The sequence below is a fragment of the Sceloporus occidentalis genome, unplaced genomic scaffold (genome assembly GCF_023333645.1).
Source record: "Sceloporus occidentalis isolate IW3139 unplaced genomic scaffold, rSceOcc1.0.p SCAF_7, whole genome shotgun sequence".
NCBI classification, from domain to species: Eukaryota; Metazoa; Chordata; class Lepidosauria; order Squamata; family Phrynosomatidae; genus Sceloporus; species Sceloporus occidentalis.
The window spans coordinates 23991745-24009271 of NW_028316987.1; the positions used below are offsets into that span (position 1 = coordinate 23991745).

The following is a 17527-nucleotide window of genomic DNA, read 5'->3' on the forward strand; positions in this document are numbered from 1 at the left end:
AGCAATTTCACATTTGAATTTCGGGACAGACTTAGGCCTGCTAGTGTTTTAAAAAAGAAATTAGTAAGTTTTAGACCTTCAACTCATTATTATTTGCCGTAGCTGCTCAGATTTCCTTTGTGATAATATCAGTTCAAGCACAGGTATCTGTTTCAGATCCTCTGGCAGTGATAACAGTTGCAAATCTTTCTTTTAACTTCTCTACAGTCTCCTTGGGGTCAAGCAGACTGGCAGCTTGCAGATGCCAAAGCTGGTCACTACCCATTTAGCGTGGGACCATCGCAACTAGATGTTGTGGTCCTGAGGCTGGCTGCACCACAGTCTGCAATGAATCCTTGGCAAGGAGTGCTTTTATTGTGCTCCTTTTGCAGCCAGCTTTGGGCAGCCTTAGACAGCCGCAGCACAGCTTCAGCCTGATCCAGGGGCATGCATCATCTGTAGGCCATGCCCCCAATTCTGCCCAAGGTGGCACTTTTGCCCTGTCTGTTTCAGGCCCTTATCCTCCTTTACTACTCATTTAACTTCATTCCCATCAAATGTGCTAAATGCCTCTCTAGCTGGTTTTAGCTTTTGATGAATTTAAAGAATTGCTTGTTGTTGATCTTGATGTTATTAATTACAGGCTTCTCAAAATCCTTTCTCCCAGTCCTTATTGACAGCTACCACTTCCTTTGTGCAAATTTAGATTCCTTTCCTTCTACTTGTTTGGACAAAATTCCTGCCTTTGAAGGATGTCTTTCTTCTCTAAAGTTTCCTTTAAGATGCTTATCAGCTGTGCTGGTGACTACCTGAACTTTATCTACTTTTCCTAAACCTATGGTAGACAGTGTAATGAACCTCCATTATTGTTGCGCTCTGAATAATCTCCAAGTATTTTTGAGTTATCCTTCCTTTTTTCAGCAGTTTCCTCATTTTAGAGGTACTCCTGCTTTAGAAGTCAAATGTGACTGTGCCTCTGGCTCATGCACTTTCTGCTTTGACTTTTAAGTTCTTTGGTTGGCCACAATATGAGCATGCTTTATTTCCATCCTGTCTACATTTGGACAATCGGCAACATTTTCAAGTTCATTCTCTAAAGACTATTTAACCCCACATGGACACTCCCCAGCTCTTGTCAGCTTTCCTATTGGATTCTATTTCAAACTTGCTCTCCTAAGAAGCCACTGGGGACATCACAAGCAATTTAGGAATACAGTGTCATCAATATGCTTATGACATGAAACTCTACCTGCCTATCAGGTAAAACTGTGCCAGATCCTTAACCAATAATGGGCTGGATGAAGGTGAATACATCTAGCCTGAATCTTGGTAAGACTTTGTACGTGTACAGTCTTTGAGTCTGAGAAATAGGCTTGTTACCTGTTCTGGGTGGCATGAACATCCCCTGAAAAAGCAGATTGTAATTTGCCTTAATTGGGGATACATCTAGATCCATTTCTGTTACTTGCAAAAGAGACTCCTGAGGCTTAAAGGCATACCCAATATTCCAGTTGCAAATCTTAAAATGTAGTTTTAAAAATGCAATCTTGCAAAGAAACAATTTTTGTAAAATAATACATTGTTCTGAAATTGAAATATACTGAAGCTGGGACATACAGCACACAGACATAAAACAGATTTCTGTTTGTCTTACTTACTGATGTTTGCACCATCATAGCACGATGATCTCGCATTTTCCGTACAATATCCAGTGGATAAACAGGTTGGTTTCTTTCAATTAAACACATAGCTGTTTCCATAGCAACCAATACTCCAGTCCGGCCTATTCCAGCACTGTAAGAGATAAGCAACAATACTGCATAAAGAAGCCAAAGCAGTGGCTTTATCCTGAAATCAAATTACTACCTTGATACTTTTTCATGTCAGAAAACTCTTGAAAACACAAAGAACCCTGCAAACAACGAAACACTCAAAACCACACTCGCAATGAGTACTTTCTACATCTCAGAAACAAAGTGTAAATTAGACATGTTTTGAGGAATGATGGTTAAAGTTATGGTTTTAGTCTTCTTTACTGGTGTGCTTGGTATTTTTATTTTGAGAAGACTTCACAGAGAAAGAAAAATCCAATGTGGCCTATCTTTAACCTACACGGTAAAAGAAGGACTCCCAAAACTGCATGTCTTCTTCCCCCCTAAACTTTATTCCTTACATCCAACACAAAAATCATTAACTACCATATATGCTCATCTATAAGTCTAAACATTTATGCTCAAAAATTGACCACAAAAACCCAGGTCTCTTATTTACACGTCACAAGGGAAATGTGATAGCAGGTCTTTCAGATTTCCCCATGCGGTGTGGAGAGGAGTTTAGCAAGAAAGAGTCCTGGGTGATTGATTGATATTGCTGTTTGTTTAAGTGTCTCTCTCCTGCCCCCGCGTCTGGCTGAAACGAAAGCGGAAAGGATGAAGAAAGGCCTCAATGAGAGTCTTTCTTGCCACATACACACACTGAAGGAGCTTCCAAGTTTTATCCTCGACCTATCCACAGGTCATGGCAAAATCCATAATTTTGGCCACAAAACCTGACCTTGACTTATACATGAGGTCAATTTATAGTTGAGTATATACGGTATCATTAAAAACAACTAGGGCAAGTGCTTAACCAGGAATTTTAGCCAGCTTCATACTCTTGTCATCTTGCCAGCACACTCCCAGCCGATAAAAAGAAAAAGAGAAGTGAGGCTATCAAAGCTGGCAGCTCTTAGTGGGCACTTTTAGGATCTCATGCGAACACTCCCTGAGAGCAATTCTGCTGAGAAAAAACAAGGGTGCCCACTGGGCCAAAGAGCAAACAGAATAATCTGTCCCTACAACTAAGTAGTAGCCATTCAAATAGTAGCATTATCCTCTATGAATGCAAAACCAGCTAAGATTGTATCATCCCAAGTTTTGTGGCAGTAAATTTTATATACAGTGTGCCCTTGCCTTACGCGGGGATCCGTTCTGAACCCCACAGTGTAAGGCAAGTTCCATGTGTGCTTGCACCCCATTGAAACTAATGGGGCTTGTGCATGCGATGCAGCGCACGTGCCATTTACTCTTCATCACACGGCTTTCAGCGTAAGCTGAATTCATGGAGAAGAAGCCTCTCAATGGTTTCTAGCCACAATGACTATAAGGAACATCTAACCCAAAGACAACATGTCATCAATGTCAGCTGCTGGAAACTAACAATGGAAGTGTCTATGGCCTTTATGGTTACATCCATAAGGACATTTGGCTGGCCACTTTGTGAAATCAGATAGTAGAGTAGATAGATCCTTGGTTTGGCACAGCAGGGCTCTTCTTAGGTTATTAGTTTCCTTTTAAAGCAACAAGTTCTCACACATAATTGCACAACTAGTCATAAGCTAAGCTTTATCTCTTTTGGGAAAATCATTACCAATTCAGCATTACCAATTCAAATGAATTTGAAAGCCCCTAAGCAATTCTCCCAGAACAGTTTTCAGACTGGAATTATTATATACAATAATTTACAGTACCTGCAGTGAACAAGAACTGGCTCATTTTCTATTCTCTTTGGTCTCATACAGGTGACAAATTCTAAAAAGGCTGTGGAATCATCAGGAACACCATGATCAGGCCATGCCACATACTGAAGATGAGTAACAGTGTGTTCCTCCTCTGTCTGAAATAAATAAATATAGTCACCATAAGTTATCAGTATGGTTGCTTTAAAAACAGCCTTAATTAAAATCGACCCTCCAGACTATACTTTCAAAATATGAAATGTTTGCCAGTTCAGAGTTTTGGGATTACAGAGCTGAGTGTTGGTGATATCAAAATAACAATAGAAGCAAGGAAAAAAACCCAAATGTTATCATTTATAAATTCTGTTACCAAACCACACTTTGAAGGGGTGGGGGTTTGGAGCCATATGTGCTCTGTGAGCTGTGCTTTTCCAACACCAGTATAGAATGTGGCTACGCCAAATGTGAGTCATGTAGTTCTTGAATTACAATTTATTCTATATGCTGTATCATACATTTTATGGAATTCTATCTCCAATATTACAGAATATATGTTGTTTGGTTGGTTCTACATTAGTGAATACAAAGAAGTGGCAAGCATAATTCTGAGACACAATGCAAACAATATATTCTGTTCAATACAAAGGAATGATCACAGTAGCAACTCAGTGTTCAAATGCTGATGTTCTGCTCTATGACTACTTCAGATTCACTGTAGCAAATTCTATAAACATACTCAAGCATGATCTACAATTTGTTGCCTTTTTGCACAAGAAAACAAATCAGCTATGGAGCTGGAGAGTAGCGGTTTTCTCGGTGCCTTACCATGTGATGTCGGACATTACTGTACATGCCTTTTAAACCACGATATCACTGGGAACGAAGCAGCTTTGGCAATACTTGATGCACGAAACTTTCTCTGCCCTGTAGCTGCCCTGTCCTCAATCCATCCCTTTTCATTCATGGGGAAAACCCATGAATGACCTCACAACTCCACTAGTGTCCAGGTGTAAAATTCCTCTCCTGGTCAGTTGTATAATTGCCAGATATGTAGTATCACTGTCTCCTTCTCCCCCTATCTCCCCTCCTCAGTATTCTCAAGCACTCTGATTACCTTTATTTTTTCTTGTTTATTTTCTTTCTCACTTTTTAGCTTTTAAATTAGATCAGGGCAGCACAGCTCCAAAACTGCATGGGGAAAAAAGAAACGGAAAAGGAGGTGCAGCAGAAGCTGGGTGTCTGGAGCCTGCCTAAGTTGCCATGTTACCTTAACAACAGTATTTCCTTTAGTTTTAATAGAATATTCTTTCTAAAGTTTGGGCTGGATTTTTATTTTGTGGAGAGCACAGCTTAAGACAGCAGAGCAAATTTTTAAGGGAAACTTTTATTTTCTCTCCATGCAGAGAGGAGGACCTACAATGGTGATGGAGTGTGTGGGACAATCAACCCAAGGGGAGAAGGGACTGTACAACTACCCCCCCCCCCAAAAAAAAAAACACAAACAAACCATAAAGGTATGATGGTCAGGGCATAAGGCAGGGTTAAGGGAGAAGGCAGGAAGAGAATGCAATGGGAGTGATAATGGGAAGAGGTACAGCTGCTCTACAAATGGTATGGTACCATTTTATTATCAACTGTGTGACTGCTGTGAGAATGGGGGGTTGTGCAGAAGAGTTGCTTGTAGCACTTCAATTTTCTTTCCATTGTAAAAATGCATCTTCTAGCTATTCAACAAAACATTAATCACTCCCACAAGAACAGAACTGAAGTGCTACGATGTCATACAATAAGGCATGGAGAAAGCTGCTACTCTCCAGCTTTATTTCCGCTTTGTTTTCTCATGGGATAAGGCTGTTAGCTTCAATTTTTTGAAGATTGCAGCCTAGGCTGCTGCATCTCCCTGCTCAAATATCTAGCCCTATAAAAGCATACCTTCCCACTCACCCCTACCTGCTTGGGTCCTGAAAACAAAATTAAGAACAGGACAAACATTTAAAAGTATGCTGAGTTACATTTATTTCTTTATTGGATTTATGGCCCATCTTTTTCCTGGGATGAGAAAGCATCAAAATGCATTTTTAAAAAAACAATAACTAGGAAGTTAAATTGACTTTAATCCTCTCGGTGAATTCATCTGCCATTAGGAATAGCAGTTTGATCAATGGACCATGCACAATAGTATTCAGATGAAGCCCCGGGCAAAATAGGCACACCACACGTAACTCACATATCAAAAAGTAATTTTTTTCTGGTAGAAGAGTAAAAAGAACAACCACTTACTTCAATATTTGTAATAAGAATTTCTCTAAAGACGTAAGCAATGGTGCAATCTTCAGAGCGACATTTGATGCGAAAGTTGCCATACTCCACAATGTCAGGAGGATCAGGCCAATAATGATGACATTTGGTCTAAGATGGGGGGGGGGGGGGGGAACCAAAACCCAAACTCAAAAGATATTCTGGTTTTTCATACAACAGTATTCACATCTCCTATGTGATATCACATCTTAAAAATTTACATACATTGCGTAATATTCTCATCTGTTATATAAGATTAGTAATGTATGGGAGTACATGGCAGATACACAATGGCACTGTACTCCACTACCACATTTAGTGTTTAGAATAATATAAACTAAGTGGGCTGCTAGGTGTATCATTTTTGACACTTCAGAAATCAAAGTCAAATTATTATTAGATCCCTCCCCTCCCTCCTTCCAACTGTTATCTTCTGGCTTTAGAGGGAGCGAAAGGACAGGCCCAATGCCATCGGGCCCAGCCTCGATAAAGGAAAAGAGCCCTCCCTCCAGTCCATCTGCCTTGGTCCAGGCCTCAGAGGGAGAGAAGAATGCTTGACCTGATCTCCCCCCCACCCCCCCCACCACCATTCCCTTCTCCTTTTGTGTCGTGTCATTTTAGATTGTAAGCCTGAGGGCAGGGAACCTCTGTTGTAAGCCGCCCAGATTCCCAGTGACTGGGCAGCATATAAATACTGTAAATCCTATTATTATTATTATTATTGACCTTTGCAGCTACTACCTTGCTTTCAGGATTCAGAATAGGATTGTCTCCTGTTTAGCTTGGCAGGGAGAACATCATTTTTTTCCATATCAGGAATAATTTAATTTGGCCAGTGTAGATAGTTAGGGATTTCATTTCATTCATTTTTTAAAAGAACTTTCTAATACTTGAATTTTTTCATAAGCTTGACAGAAAGTTTGTGATTTTTTTTAGATCATGTAAGAGAAGGTAAAGTGGACAGATTGTTCATTGCTAAATAAAATCTGATTAGATGCTAGTTTTATTATTTTTAACAAACTCTTTATGTAGCCTTAGAATGTTAAATTTATTGTAGAGCTCTAGTTTTTTTTTTTAATTGTCCCAGGATATCTTGGTTTATTTTGCTAGAAGTGAGTGATGAGGGAGTGCACATGTCAGATTCCCAGTCTACTCTTCTTTGGCCTGTTACAGACTGCCAAAATAAAGCTGCTTCGGGTCTCTTTGGAGGTATGCTGTTTAAATGATGCATGCATCCTAAGAATCCGGAAGCTGCACCAAAGCCGCACTCCAGTGCTTAGGAATGGAGTGTGGCGACCTCCAGACTCTTAGGACCCATGCATCATTTAAATAACATACCTCCAAAGAGACCCGAAGCAGCTTTATTTTGGCAGTCTGTAACAGGCCTGAAAACACTTTTAGCTATCATATATACTTGGTTATAAGTTGACCTCATGTTTAAGCCGAGGGCAGGTTTTAGGACCAAAATTATGGATTTTGATATGCCTTGTAGATAAGTCAAGGGTAAAACTTAAAGGTATGTAATAAAGGATCTCAAGGAGGAAGAAAGGGAAAACAATTTTTAAAAACTTACAAAATTCCAATTTTGACTCAAATTTCTGGACTTATACATGAGTATAGTACCTTAGACATTGTGTGAAAAAGTCAGATATAAATTGTTTAAACCAACCAAAGTAATTATTTTATGATTTTGACTGTCAATATAAAGTCTTTGATATTTACAAGTTGTAACGTATTACAATATTTTTTTTAGAAAAATACAGAATGACATTGAGGAACAGAAAAGAAACCAACTTCAGAAAAACATTTCAATTTACAGTACATAAAAAGTCTTTGTATACAAACCTCCACATGCCTAGAATGTATTGAAAAGCAAGTAAATTCTACTTACCCGCCCTCGTTCTGTTAGAGTTGTCAACATGATAATTAGTGATAATTTGTGATCCCAAACCGCTTGCCAGAAATGCACACAGGTGTGTGCAAGAGGGCCTTGAGTGGCAATATATTTGTTGACAATGCCAGTGGAAGAAATTTCCATCTACCAGGAGAAACAAAGCTCTACATAAACTTGGCTTTCACTAGAAAATTCTTTGAAAAATATGTGATTAACAAATGCAAATTGACTAAATATAGAGACACACACACATATACACAGAAAGAATTTTAAGCAGCCCTCAAATATCGTAGTGCCCATATACAGACAACTGGATAAAAAATGAACTGAAAATATGAATGCATGAGATTGGCCATTTTAGATATGCTTTAATATAAATAAAAGTTTCTGATAGGTTTTTTTTTTTTAAATCATCACATCTATTTGCTAAGATGTCTACCTGGAATTGCACCTCTATGGCAATTCACTCCACATCGTGATTTATTTTTTTTTGAAGGACAGACTCATGATGCTGCACTTGCATTCTGCACTGCAGATTGTACATCATGAAAGTACTTCGTCAGTATAATCTTCAAGCTCCCTGTCAACTCTGTGTAGCAGTTTCCCATGTGAAAGCCTCTCACTTTGAGCCCCAAGCAGATTTCCTCTTGCTACAAAAGTGGGCAACACTTTAGGCAACAGATTGAAAAGAAACATTATGTCTAAAGCAGCAATGTCTAAACTCTGGCCCTCCAGTTGTTTTGGACTTCAGAATGAAGCCTCAGCTGCCTTGGCCAATGGTTTGGGATTCTGGGAGCTGAAGTCCAAAACCCCTGGAGGGCCAGAGTTTGGACATCTTTGGTCTAAAGGATCAATCCTCATTGGGGGTATGGTCAAACTTTTACTTCCCCGATGGAGTGTTGCTATTATGAAGCAGGACTGGCCCAACTTACATTACATTAATCTACATTCCAAAATATGCTTCAGTTTGGAGTTCAAAGAGATCTTTATAGTTTGATTACTGAGTCCTGTTGAGATGGTTCACAACAACTACATGGTGAACTGTCATGATTAAAACACCTCACCTCCACATGATGCTCACACACAGGACTTCATACATACATGGATGCAATAGCCACAGATCTAAGGCGGGATACAAACCGCCATATAGTACGTATAGGATACGTACTAGGGTTAGGAAGGGGCGGTGCTTCTGCACCCCCCTAACCCTAGTACATATCCTATACGTACAAGATGGCGGCGCCCCTTCCACATGGGCGCCGCCATCTTTACGTACTGGACGCATAGCGTCCAGACGTGTCGCGGCTCCTATGACGTCGCGAATGCGCCAGCGGCGCCTCGCGACGTCATAGAGGTGCCGCAAAAAGAAGCTCTGAAATGGAGCTTCTTTTTTGCTCCGCGCGGGAGCCGCGCGGTTTGGCTGCTGCAGCTCCCGCACGGAGCAAACGGCGGCGGCGAGGAAGCGCCGCAAAGCGGCGGTTTGTATCCCGCCTAAGAAACTTATTTTAGTGCATTGGAATGTAATGTTAAAATCTATTTATGCATGGATATGGTGATAATTAACAGATTTTGCATGTAGCAATGAAAATAATCACCTATACTTTTATTTCAGAAGGTGTTTAAAAAAAACCGAAGGAAATTTTTGTGACCACCTTCACAACCTGTCAAAGGTCTGCAGAAAACAATTAGCAAAGAATCATAATTATGTTTGGGGCAAATAAAACAGTATCTTTTGAAGTCCTTTTATGTTGTTCAGAGCAGCACAATTATTTCCCTCCAAAGTTCTAGTTCACAGAAGAAAAGTCAGCGAATATGTTATGATCACCAGTAGGGTATTCAATAGTATGTACCAGTTATGCATACTGCTGTTGATTGTTGACATATATGAAGTTTTATATGCAATTGCATTCGAAGCCCTTCAGCATTCATTAATCTGGGGGGAAATACTTCTTCCTATCTTCATGCTTAATGAATATGAAGACGTACCAAATGTCAAGTGATAAAGAACTAGGCAAGAACTACATGACTAGCAAAACTCTTTATAAAATGAAGAAATCACAAGTAATAAAGAACTACATGACTGGAAAAACTCTTTATAAAATGAAGAAACCAATCAAATTTGAGGCGGGGGGAGACATCCAGGGGCAGCTGTGTTGGGCTATATAGGAATTCCAGTAACAACAAAATTCCATCAAACAGTGATACCTTTATTGGACCAACCCAAATGAACCATATACATGTTGCAAGCTTTCAAAACTTCACTGGCTTCTTCATCAGGCAAGGTGTTACAAACCAAGGCAAGATGTTACAAACCAAACAGGCCACCTTGCCTGATGAAGAAGCCAGTGAAGTTTTGAAAGCTTGCAACATATATATTGTGCATTTTTGATTGTCCCACTGTTTGGTGGGTTTTTGTTGTTACTGCAATTAAATTTGAGTTTCTGTACTATGTAGAGCTCTGAACCAAAACTAATTTCTTACATGCCTGTACAACACTGCCCATGAGGCATGGAAAATAGCTTTTGAAACAGATGACTTCAATATGGCTTGAGACTGGATAAATTTAATGATTTTTTCAGTAGTCAAAAATTCTACTAGGTTTGTGCAAGTCTAAAGTTGGATGCATAATTTTCCACAAAATCATTTTATGAAATGTTTATAAAAACTAGTCTTTCATTTTAATTTATTTATTTCACATGTATTTCTTTTCAATCATAGAGAAAAGGCTGATTTTAAAGGCCTGTTTTCATGGGCCAACACTGTGAGATCAGCAATCATTAATTATCTTTACAGCATAGCATTATCAAGTGAACAGATGCCAATTTTTGTCTGGTAATAAAAGCAGGCAAGTTCCTACTCAGTTTTTATCCAGTTATTTTAACCTCTTCTAAAACAAGGAAGGAAATTAAGCAAAAAGTTTCTATAGATCATTTTTGCCAAGAGTGTCACCACTTGAGTTTTAAAAGCATGTTGAGCAGAGAAAAGATATTAGTTCCATGGCTGATGATGGAGATAAGATTGTTTTTCTCCATCCTGGCCTTTTACAGAATTCCTAGATTCATGGGGGGAAATACAGAGTGAGATATAACAGTATTTTCAGATGTTCAGAGATACATTCCAAAACACAAATCTGGATGAATTTTAGATGCCAATTCAGATAAGATGATACCTAATAAACTGACACCTATCATTTCTAGAAGGTACCACTTCAGTTTGGGTCTCACACTGTTGAATCATGATCAGTGGCTAGTCCAATAACTCCTGGCTAACTTTAGACATCTACTACAACCACCCTGAATAAGTATTTCACCTTTTTATCTGGGTGTGGATGTTCACATGACATGTAACTACTTGAGGACTGAACTGAAACATGGCTTAGGTTCACTACTACAGGGAACTGTAGACCTCAGTTTTCTCAAGAATAACAGAGAAGTTAAACCAGTGGTTCCCAACCTGTGGGTCGGGACCTCTTTGGGGGTCGAACGACCCTTTCACAGGGGTCGCCTAAGACCATCGGAAAACACATATTTGCATGTAGCAATGAAAATAATTGTATGGTTGGGGGTCGCCACAACATGAGGAACTGTATTAAAGGGTCACGGCATTAGAAAGGTTGGGAACCACTGAGTTAAACACAATTAACTCAAGTTCCATTGCTTTAAGATGGACCTGATCACTACTTTCTTTAACTGGATTGGAGCCATAGTTCTTGATTTTCTTCTTCTGTCTCAAATTCTCAGGCTAAGTGATAATGTGTTAAAAACCAATTCTAAAGGCCGAAGAAGTTGCATCATTAAATGTGACTTCCTACAAGACTCTCACAAAACTATAATTCCCAAAATTCCATAGCATTGAGAAATGATAGTTGAAGTGGTGTCAACCTGAATTATTTCTGCAGTGAAGATGCAGCATAAAAGAGGGAGTATTAGATCTTCTTAAATGATTTGTTGGCTAATTTCTAGAGATGCTTAACTATAAAAAAAGTATATATCTATATATCTGTGTGTGTTTGTGTGCGTGAGAGAGATTGAGAGAGAGAGATTATCCCGTTATCCAACACATAACTTCCTAATCATTTTAGTGGAGAAACTTTTTATACATATAGCAGTAAATATAATTCCTGGCTTTCATCTTCCAATTCATTAGCAAATGCAAATGTTTTGTGTACACAAAGGTATCTGGGTTATTTTGCTACTACTAAATTTGTAAAAAGGTCATATGTTTTAGACATGAATTTCTTTTTCCTTTTTCCTGCAGATGTCATCTGTATTACTTACATTCACATAATTTGCATTTATATAATCTTCCTTTCCTTGTAATACCACTCGGGTAATATCATCTGTTGGAAGAAAAATAAGTAATGAATAGTAATTAAGCTGAATGAATAAAAGTACTACAGATCACATTGTGGGGGGCAGAAACCACACTTAAATCACCTTGTGGAGAGGGGATAGTTCATTTGTTTGAAAAGAAAGAAATTAACAATTTGTTGGCTAGCAAAGACAGACAAGACAATGGAGTGCATCAATAGTCACTTTATAAAAACATTACATGGATAATAAATGTACCGTATATACTCGTCTAAAAGTCGACTGCATGTATACGTCGAGGGCAACTTTTGATATTGCTTTTGATATGATCCGTGGATAAATTGAGGGTAAAACTTAAAGACATGTAACAAGGACATAAAGGATAAAGCAAAGCAAAACAATGTCAAAGAACACCACCATTTCCCCACCTAGGATTTATAAAGGCCAGAAGCATAGCAGCAATGGAGGGAGCAGAGGGGGCTGGTGCTTCTTTTAGTTTCTCCCAGGATGGACTAAGCTCTCGCCGTTCACTACTCAGAGAAGGGGAGAGTTTCTATTTTGATAGGAGTTTAAGTACAGTATATACACTGACCCATGGAGAAGTCGACCCAGGTTTTCTGGGTCACTTTTTTGACTAAAATTTTAGATTTATACATGAGTATATGCAGTAAGAAGGAAGAAACCTGCAACAAAGGCTTCTGTTCAGGGCTGTAGCCACCCTAGAACAGAAGTCTTATAATACAAATTTCTGGCTCACCAGAGTTGGGGTAGGAGGTTAGTGAGGATAAGGGCAGGATACACATAGCATCCAAATCTTTGCAGATCAGCACTTTGGCTCAGTTCCAGAGCCAAGGAGAGCCTGCTCCTGCTCCTGCCCCTGTAATGGGATATTACATGCCTGCCCCTTGAAAGGCTGAGGAATGGCACAAGGGCTAACTCTTTAGTTACTTCTGCTAAGAATACAAACCTTAAATTCAGGAATGGGCTTCCCTCCCCCTGTTTTTCAGTCTACAGGAGTGCTGGATCAGGTTGGGTGCATGTCTCTTTTTCCTTATGGGAAATTTAAAAGCTCTAAGGGCACAGTTTTCCTGTTCCTAATCTAAGTAGGCCAATTTTCACACATGCTTCAATTTTCCATTCATTGCATCAACTGGTACCCTCAGCATTCTATATTTCAGTTCTCTCAGTACTTAGCATTTTGTTTTAGGTTTCTCAAAAGGGTGTGTGTGTGTGTGTGTGTCCCATTTTGTTCCAAAAGCGACAGATATGGGGTTACCTATGTTTTTATTGAAGGAATGACGATGAAGATTTATACAATTAATACTCACATGGAAGAACATCTTTGTACCGATTCTTATCCATATTCTGAGGTAGCTTTGCAAAGGTAATACCTAATCCTGGCTTTTTTCTGTAAAGTTGCTGGAAGAAAGTAAGATTTTTTTTTCAATAAATAATTTAAGTTAACAGTGAGGTTTCAATCTTGATATACATTGGAGAAAATTATCTTACACAAGTTAGCAGCCTGCAAGCTATAGGAAAAGAGATTCCATCTCAACATTAGGAAGAACTTCCTGACAGTAAAGGCTGTCCGACAGTGGAACAAACTCCCTCAGAGTGTAGTGGAGTCTCCTTCCTTGGAGGTCTTTAAGCAGAGGCTGGATGGCCATCTGCCGGGGATGCTTTGACTGAGAGTTCCTGCAAGGCAGGGGGTTGGACTGGATGGCCCTTGTGGTCTCTTCCAACTCTATGATTCGAAAATGACTAACCTAGTGACATAGCTTTTAGCTCAGTTGAGAAGCAAATCAAATAACAACCAGTCTGAAATTATTATAAAAGAAAAATACTCCAACCAAAGGTATTATAGCCAAAATATCACCTGTAGCAGCTTGAACAAAGCCTATATCAACGTGGCACAGAAGGAATGCTGCATCTGGTGAGAAAAATCTAGTAGGTGCGGGTGAGGGCCACCAGAAAGTTTCTTTTAAGCGTAAAGGTTCATTTAAAACATACCCATCAAAGCTTTAAAATTGGAAGGGGTTTTGGTGGGAACCAACACCAGAGCTTTAAAAACCCAATGTTTAAGAACCTAATGAAAGGAATGTGTATACAACTAGTACAATCAAGACTTTTTAGGAACCCAGTGAAATATATTATCTTATTTCCCTTACACTGTAGGGCACTGCCCAGTGCAGCTGCTTGCTATTTAATGGTATTGCTACTTGTTCTAAACTAGGAATAGAAAAGAATCTAGCTGGAATCAAAATTTTCACTCAAGGCATCAATTTCACACTAATCAGTTTCAAACTACTCCAAGATATATTGAGAGATAAAACAAACTTCACATTGAAAAACCACACATTTGCAAACTTTGTGAGGTATAAATTATGCATAAAACCAATGTCACATTTTAAAATTGCAAACAGCTAAAATACAAACAGTTGCAAAATACACAGACCCTTGGTTTAGTCAATGAGTAGTATGAATACAAAAATGTGTAAAGTCAGAGAAATGCAAACAGTAATGGGTACATTAAGGAAAATATGAATGGAAAATGTATATAGATGTGGGAAGAAAAACAAAGCCATACAACCTGCTGGTAATCAAAAATGTGACAGGAATTCAGGTGGGATTTAAGTGTAATGTAACAAAACATGAATTTTTCACCCCTAGTAGAAATCCACCAATGAAAACCCAAAATCCTTTCTGATGTTACATATTTCAGGCTTCCCGTTCTTATTAGGTATTAATGTATTTTTCTATGTCCACTGAACAAATGAACCTTGTAAAGAACTTGGTCTGAAGTGGTGAAAAAAAATGGGCAAATTAGAAATACATATTTGGATGTTCAAGTTCTTAAGACATGATTACAACGTTATAGAAATTGCAACATTATATTCTATGATTACAGTTACTATAATTCTTGCTTGCTTGGAAAATCTAAGCAGTCTTATAGAAGGAATGATATCCAATGCTCCTTTGTTTGGTTGGCATACCCACTTGCCAAAGAAAAGGCAGCTGGATGAACACTGAAGGCTCCATTTGCAGGAGAATAATAACTGAAAGAGCCTACTTGGAAGAAGAACAGCCATGAATCTGGCAGCTTCCTCTGGGTCTTATGCAGAAAGACTGGATTCAAAGCAAGGAACCAATACTGTGATGGCTGTTTACCTCAAACTGAATTAAGATTGTTCCACTTTCTAGCCCTTTCTTCAGTTGTTCCATTGATTCTTCTAGGGTCTCACCATATTCTGAACATGCAGGAAGAATTGTTTGTGGGAAGTTAAGGCTATCAGCTTCATCCTCTGACTTGCTTTCAACAAATGGTTGGACAACTGAAACACACAGGGCAAATAGAGATCTTCATTAATTTTTAAATATTTAGATGTTTCCAACAACATGTACATAAAAATAGATAGACATTTAAAAAGTTGTCTCCATAGCTTGCTATGTGGTGATTTTATGGACTGTGGTGATAGGATGCAGTGGCATCATCACAGATGCTGGCTTGTTTGTCCTTCCCAGTGGTCCATATAATTTGCACAGGCTTCAAGAAGGAGCATGGAACATCAGTAAATGGGAAGTAAAGGCCATTGGCTGGTGGGGAGGACCAAAAGAGCCTGCCTGCAGGCTTCACTCTGGTTGAGTGGTGCACTGTACAAGCAGGCAGTCCAACTTCAGGCAGCCCTGGAGCTTCATCTGTCCCCTTTCTCTTTGGTTTTTGTTCTCTTAATGTGTTATGCAACATGTATTTTATGCACTTTGTCACATTTTTGGGCAGTTTGACTACAGGATCCAGATGAATGTGGAAGGAGATAGGACTTGCAGACCTATCAGAAGAGCAAGAGGGTCTCCTTAAGGAATGTTGGGAGTGTGGGCAGCAAAGGTCGTTTCCCACTCAGAAGCATCTGGTTTTGCCCACTTCCAGCTGGCAGGGGAACCATGCAGTACTGCATGCCCATATCTTCTATCCCGGGTGCATGCCTGGCAGTCAAGTGAGACTATTAGTCAGCTGATCAGCCAACAAGCATGTGGGTCAATGGCTAACTCCAGATCCATGTGGATACTAAGCCTCTCTGCAGCTCTGTTTTTATTCCAACCTTAAGTGTCTATATGCGGTCATTTGTAAGTAGAGCTGCAGGTGCTGCTGAGCCTACAACAGATAGGCTACAGGTCTTGAGTAGGGATGGAAATAATATTCAAAGACTCTGGGGAAGATAATGAAAAATGAGCTTCTCCATTGTTGAGAAACCATGACTAAGAGAATCCTGGCCAAAGCCCAGATCCTGATGAGGAACCTGAGTTCCAAGATCCTGCATCTCCGCTCCTTCCACCCACTAGAAACTCACTATTTTATGGTAGGAGGCATCTGAGGATTATCAGAATATCATTATGTTTTGACAGCTGAATGTACAACAATTACATAATTCTTTGGGACATCTGGAGGACCCTTGGGAGGTTCCAGAGGATCCATCTTGTGCATCCTGCTATTGGAAAATAGCTGGACTATTCTTGGCTGCTCCCAAACCACCACTGGATGCTACATGTCTGGCTATGTTCTGGTAGCCAGATGCACAATGATGGCGGCACCCTCTGATATCTCCAGGGGGTTCTCAGGAGGTCCTAGACAGTGCCTATATAATTGTGTACAGTGGACCCTTGTTATATGCTGAGGTTTGGTTCCAAGATCCCCCGTGTATAACAAAATCCGTGTACGCTCAAGTCCCATTAAATATAATGACATAGCAAAATGGTGTCCCTTATAAAAAATGGAAAATCAAGGTAAATTTATACTTTTTTGGAACATTTTCAAACTGTGTATGCTTGAATCCGTGTATAAAAAATCCGTGTATAAGAAGGGCAGACTGTATTTGGCTGTCAGAACACAGTCAGATGATTTTCAGCCACCCCTAGCCACTACCTGGCACAGGGAAATGGTGAAAAGGGGGGGGGGGTAATTTTCAATTCTATTTTTGCCTACTCTGATAATGACTTTCAAAAGTGCAGAATCTTTGAAGATGTTTTGACAACAGGGGGGGAATGAATAAAGACCAAATTAACTGAAAATTGCATCTCTTCTCTTGAGGCAAGCAAAACTATATAGTGGAGAAAAAGGTATGTCTGTTTGCTTTGTCCAGCTGCTGTCTCAGTGGGGAAAGGTACAAGTAATAACTTTGTCTTATATGAAAAACTGCCAAAATCAAGCCCTAATTAAGGGGAAATTATTTTTGGTAAAATAAATACCTTGGAACACTGCAGCTCCGAACGATAAAAAACTGAAGATGGGATATTTTTCTCCCCATATGTATACTATGAATATATTGAATATTCAGTAGGTTATTGTAAAAATTCCAGGGTCCTGTACCACTCAGTTGTAAGACCAACTCAGGCTCAAAGGTCTATCAAAATGAAATGCAGTCACAGGTGCACACAATGCTTTACTGATCATATGTGGATAAGGGAGACAGGAATAAAACCCAAGACAAAGACAAATTGGCTCATATTCCTTCAGCTGATCAATGCAGTCCTTCATCAAACTGCTGTTCAACAGGG

General features: G+C 39.4%; 1 protein-coding gene across 2 annotated transcripts in view; it reads right to left on the bottom strand.

Annotated features, from left to right (window-relative positions):
* Positions 1–17527, bottom strand: part of LOC149309405 (tyrosine-protein phosphatase non-receptor type 3-like) — an 85152-nt gene that overhangs the window by 4097 nt on the left and 63528 nt on the right. Inside the window, exons 19-25 of one of the 2 annotated variants that reach the window (XM_089532378.1) lie at positions 15146–15309; positions 13306–13396; positions 11945–12006; positions 7665–7811; positions 5756–5884; positions 3488–3633; positions 1638–1773 (exon numbers count right to left, since the gene is read on the bottom strand). In XM_089532378.1, coding sequence (XP_089388504.1) covers positions 1638–1773; positions 3488–3633; positions 5756–5884; positions 7665–7811; positions 11945–12006; positions 13306–13396; positions 15146–15309 — 875 coding nt within the window. Of the gene's footprint in view, positions 1–1637; positions 1774–3487; positions 3634–4589; positions 4664–5755; positions 5885–7664; positions 7812–11944; positions 12007–13305; positions 13397–15145; positions 15310–17527 lie in introns of those variants that run through there. The other variant, XM_089532379.1, reaches the window with a different exon arrangement.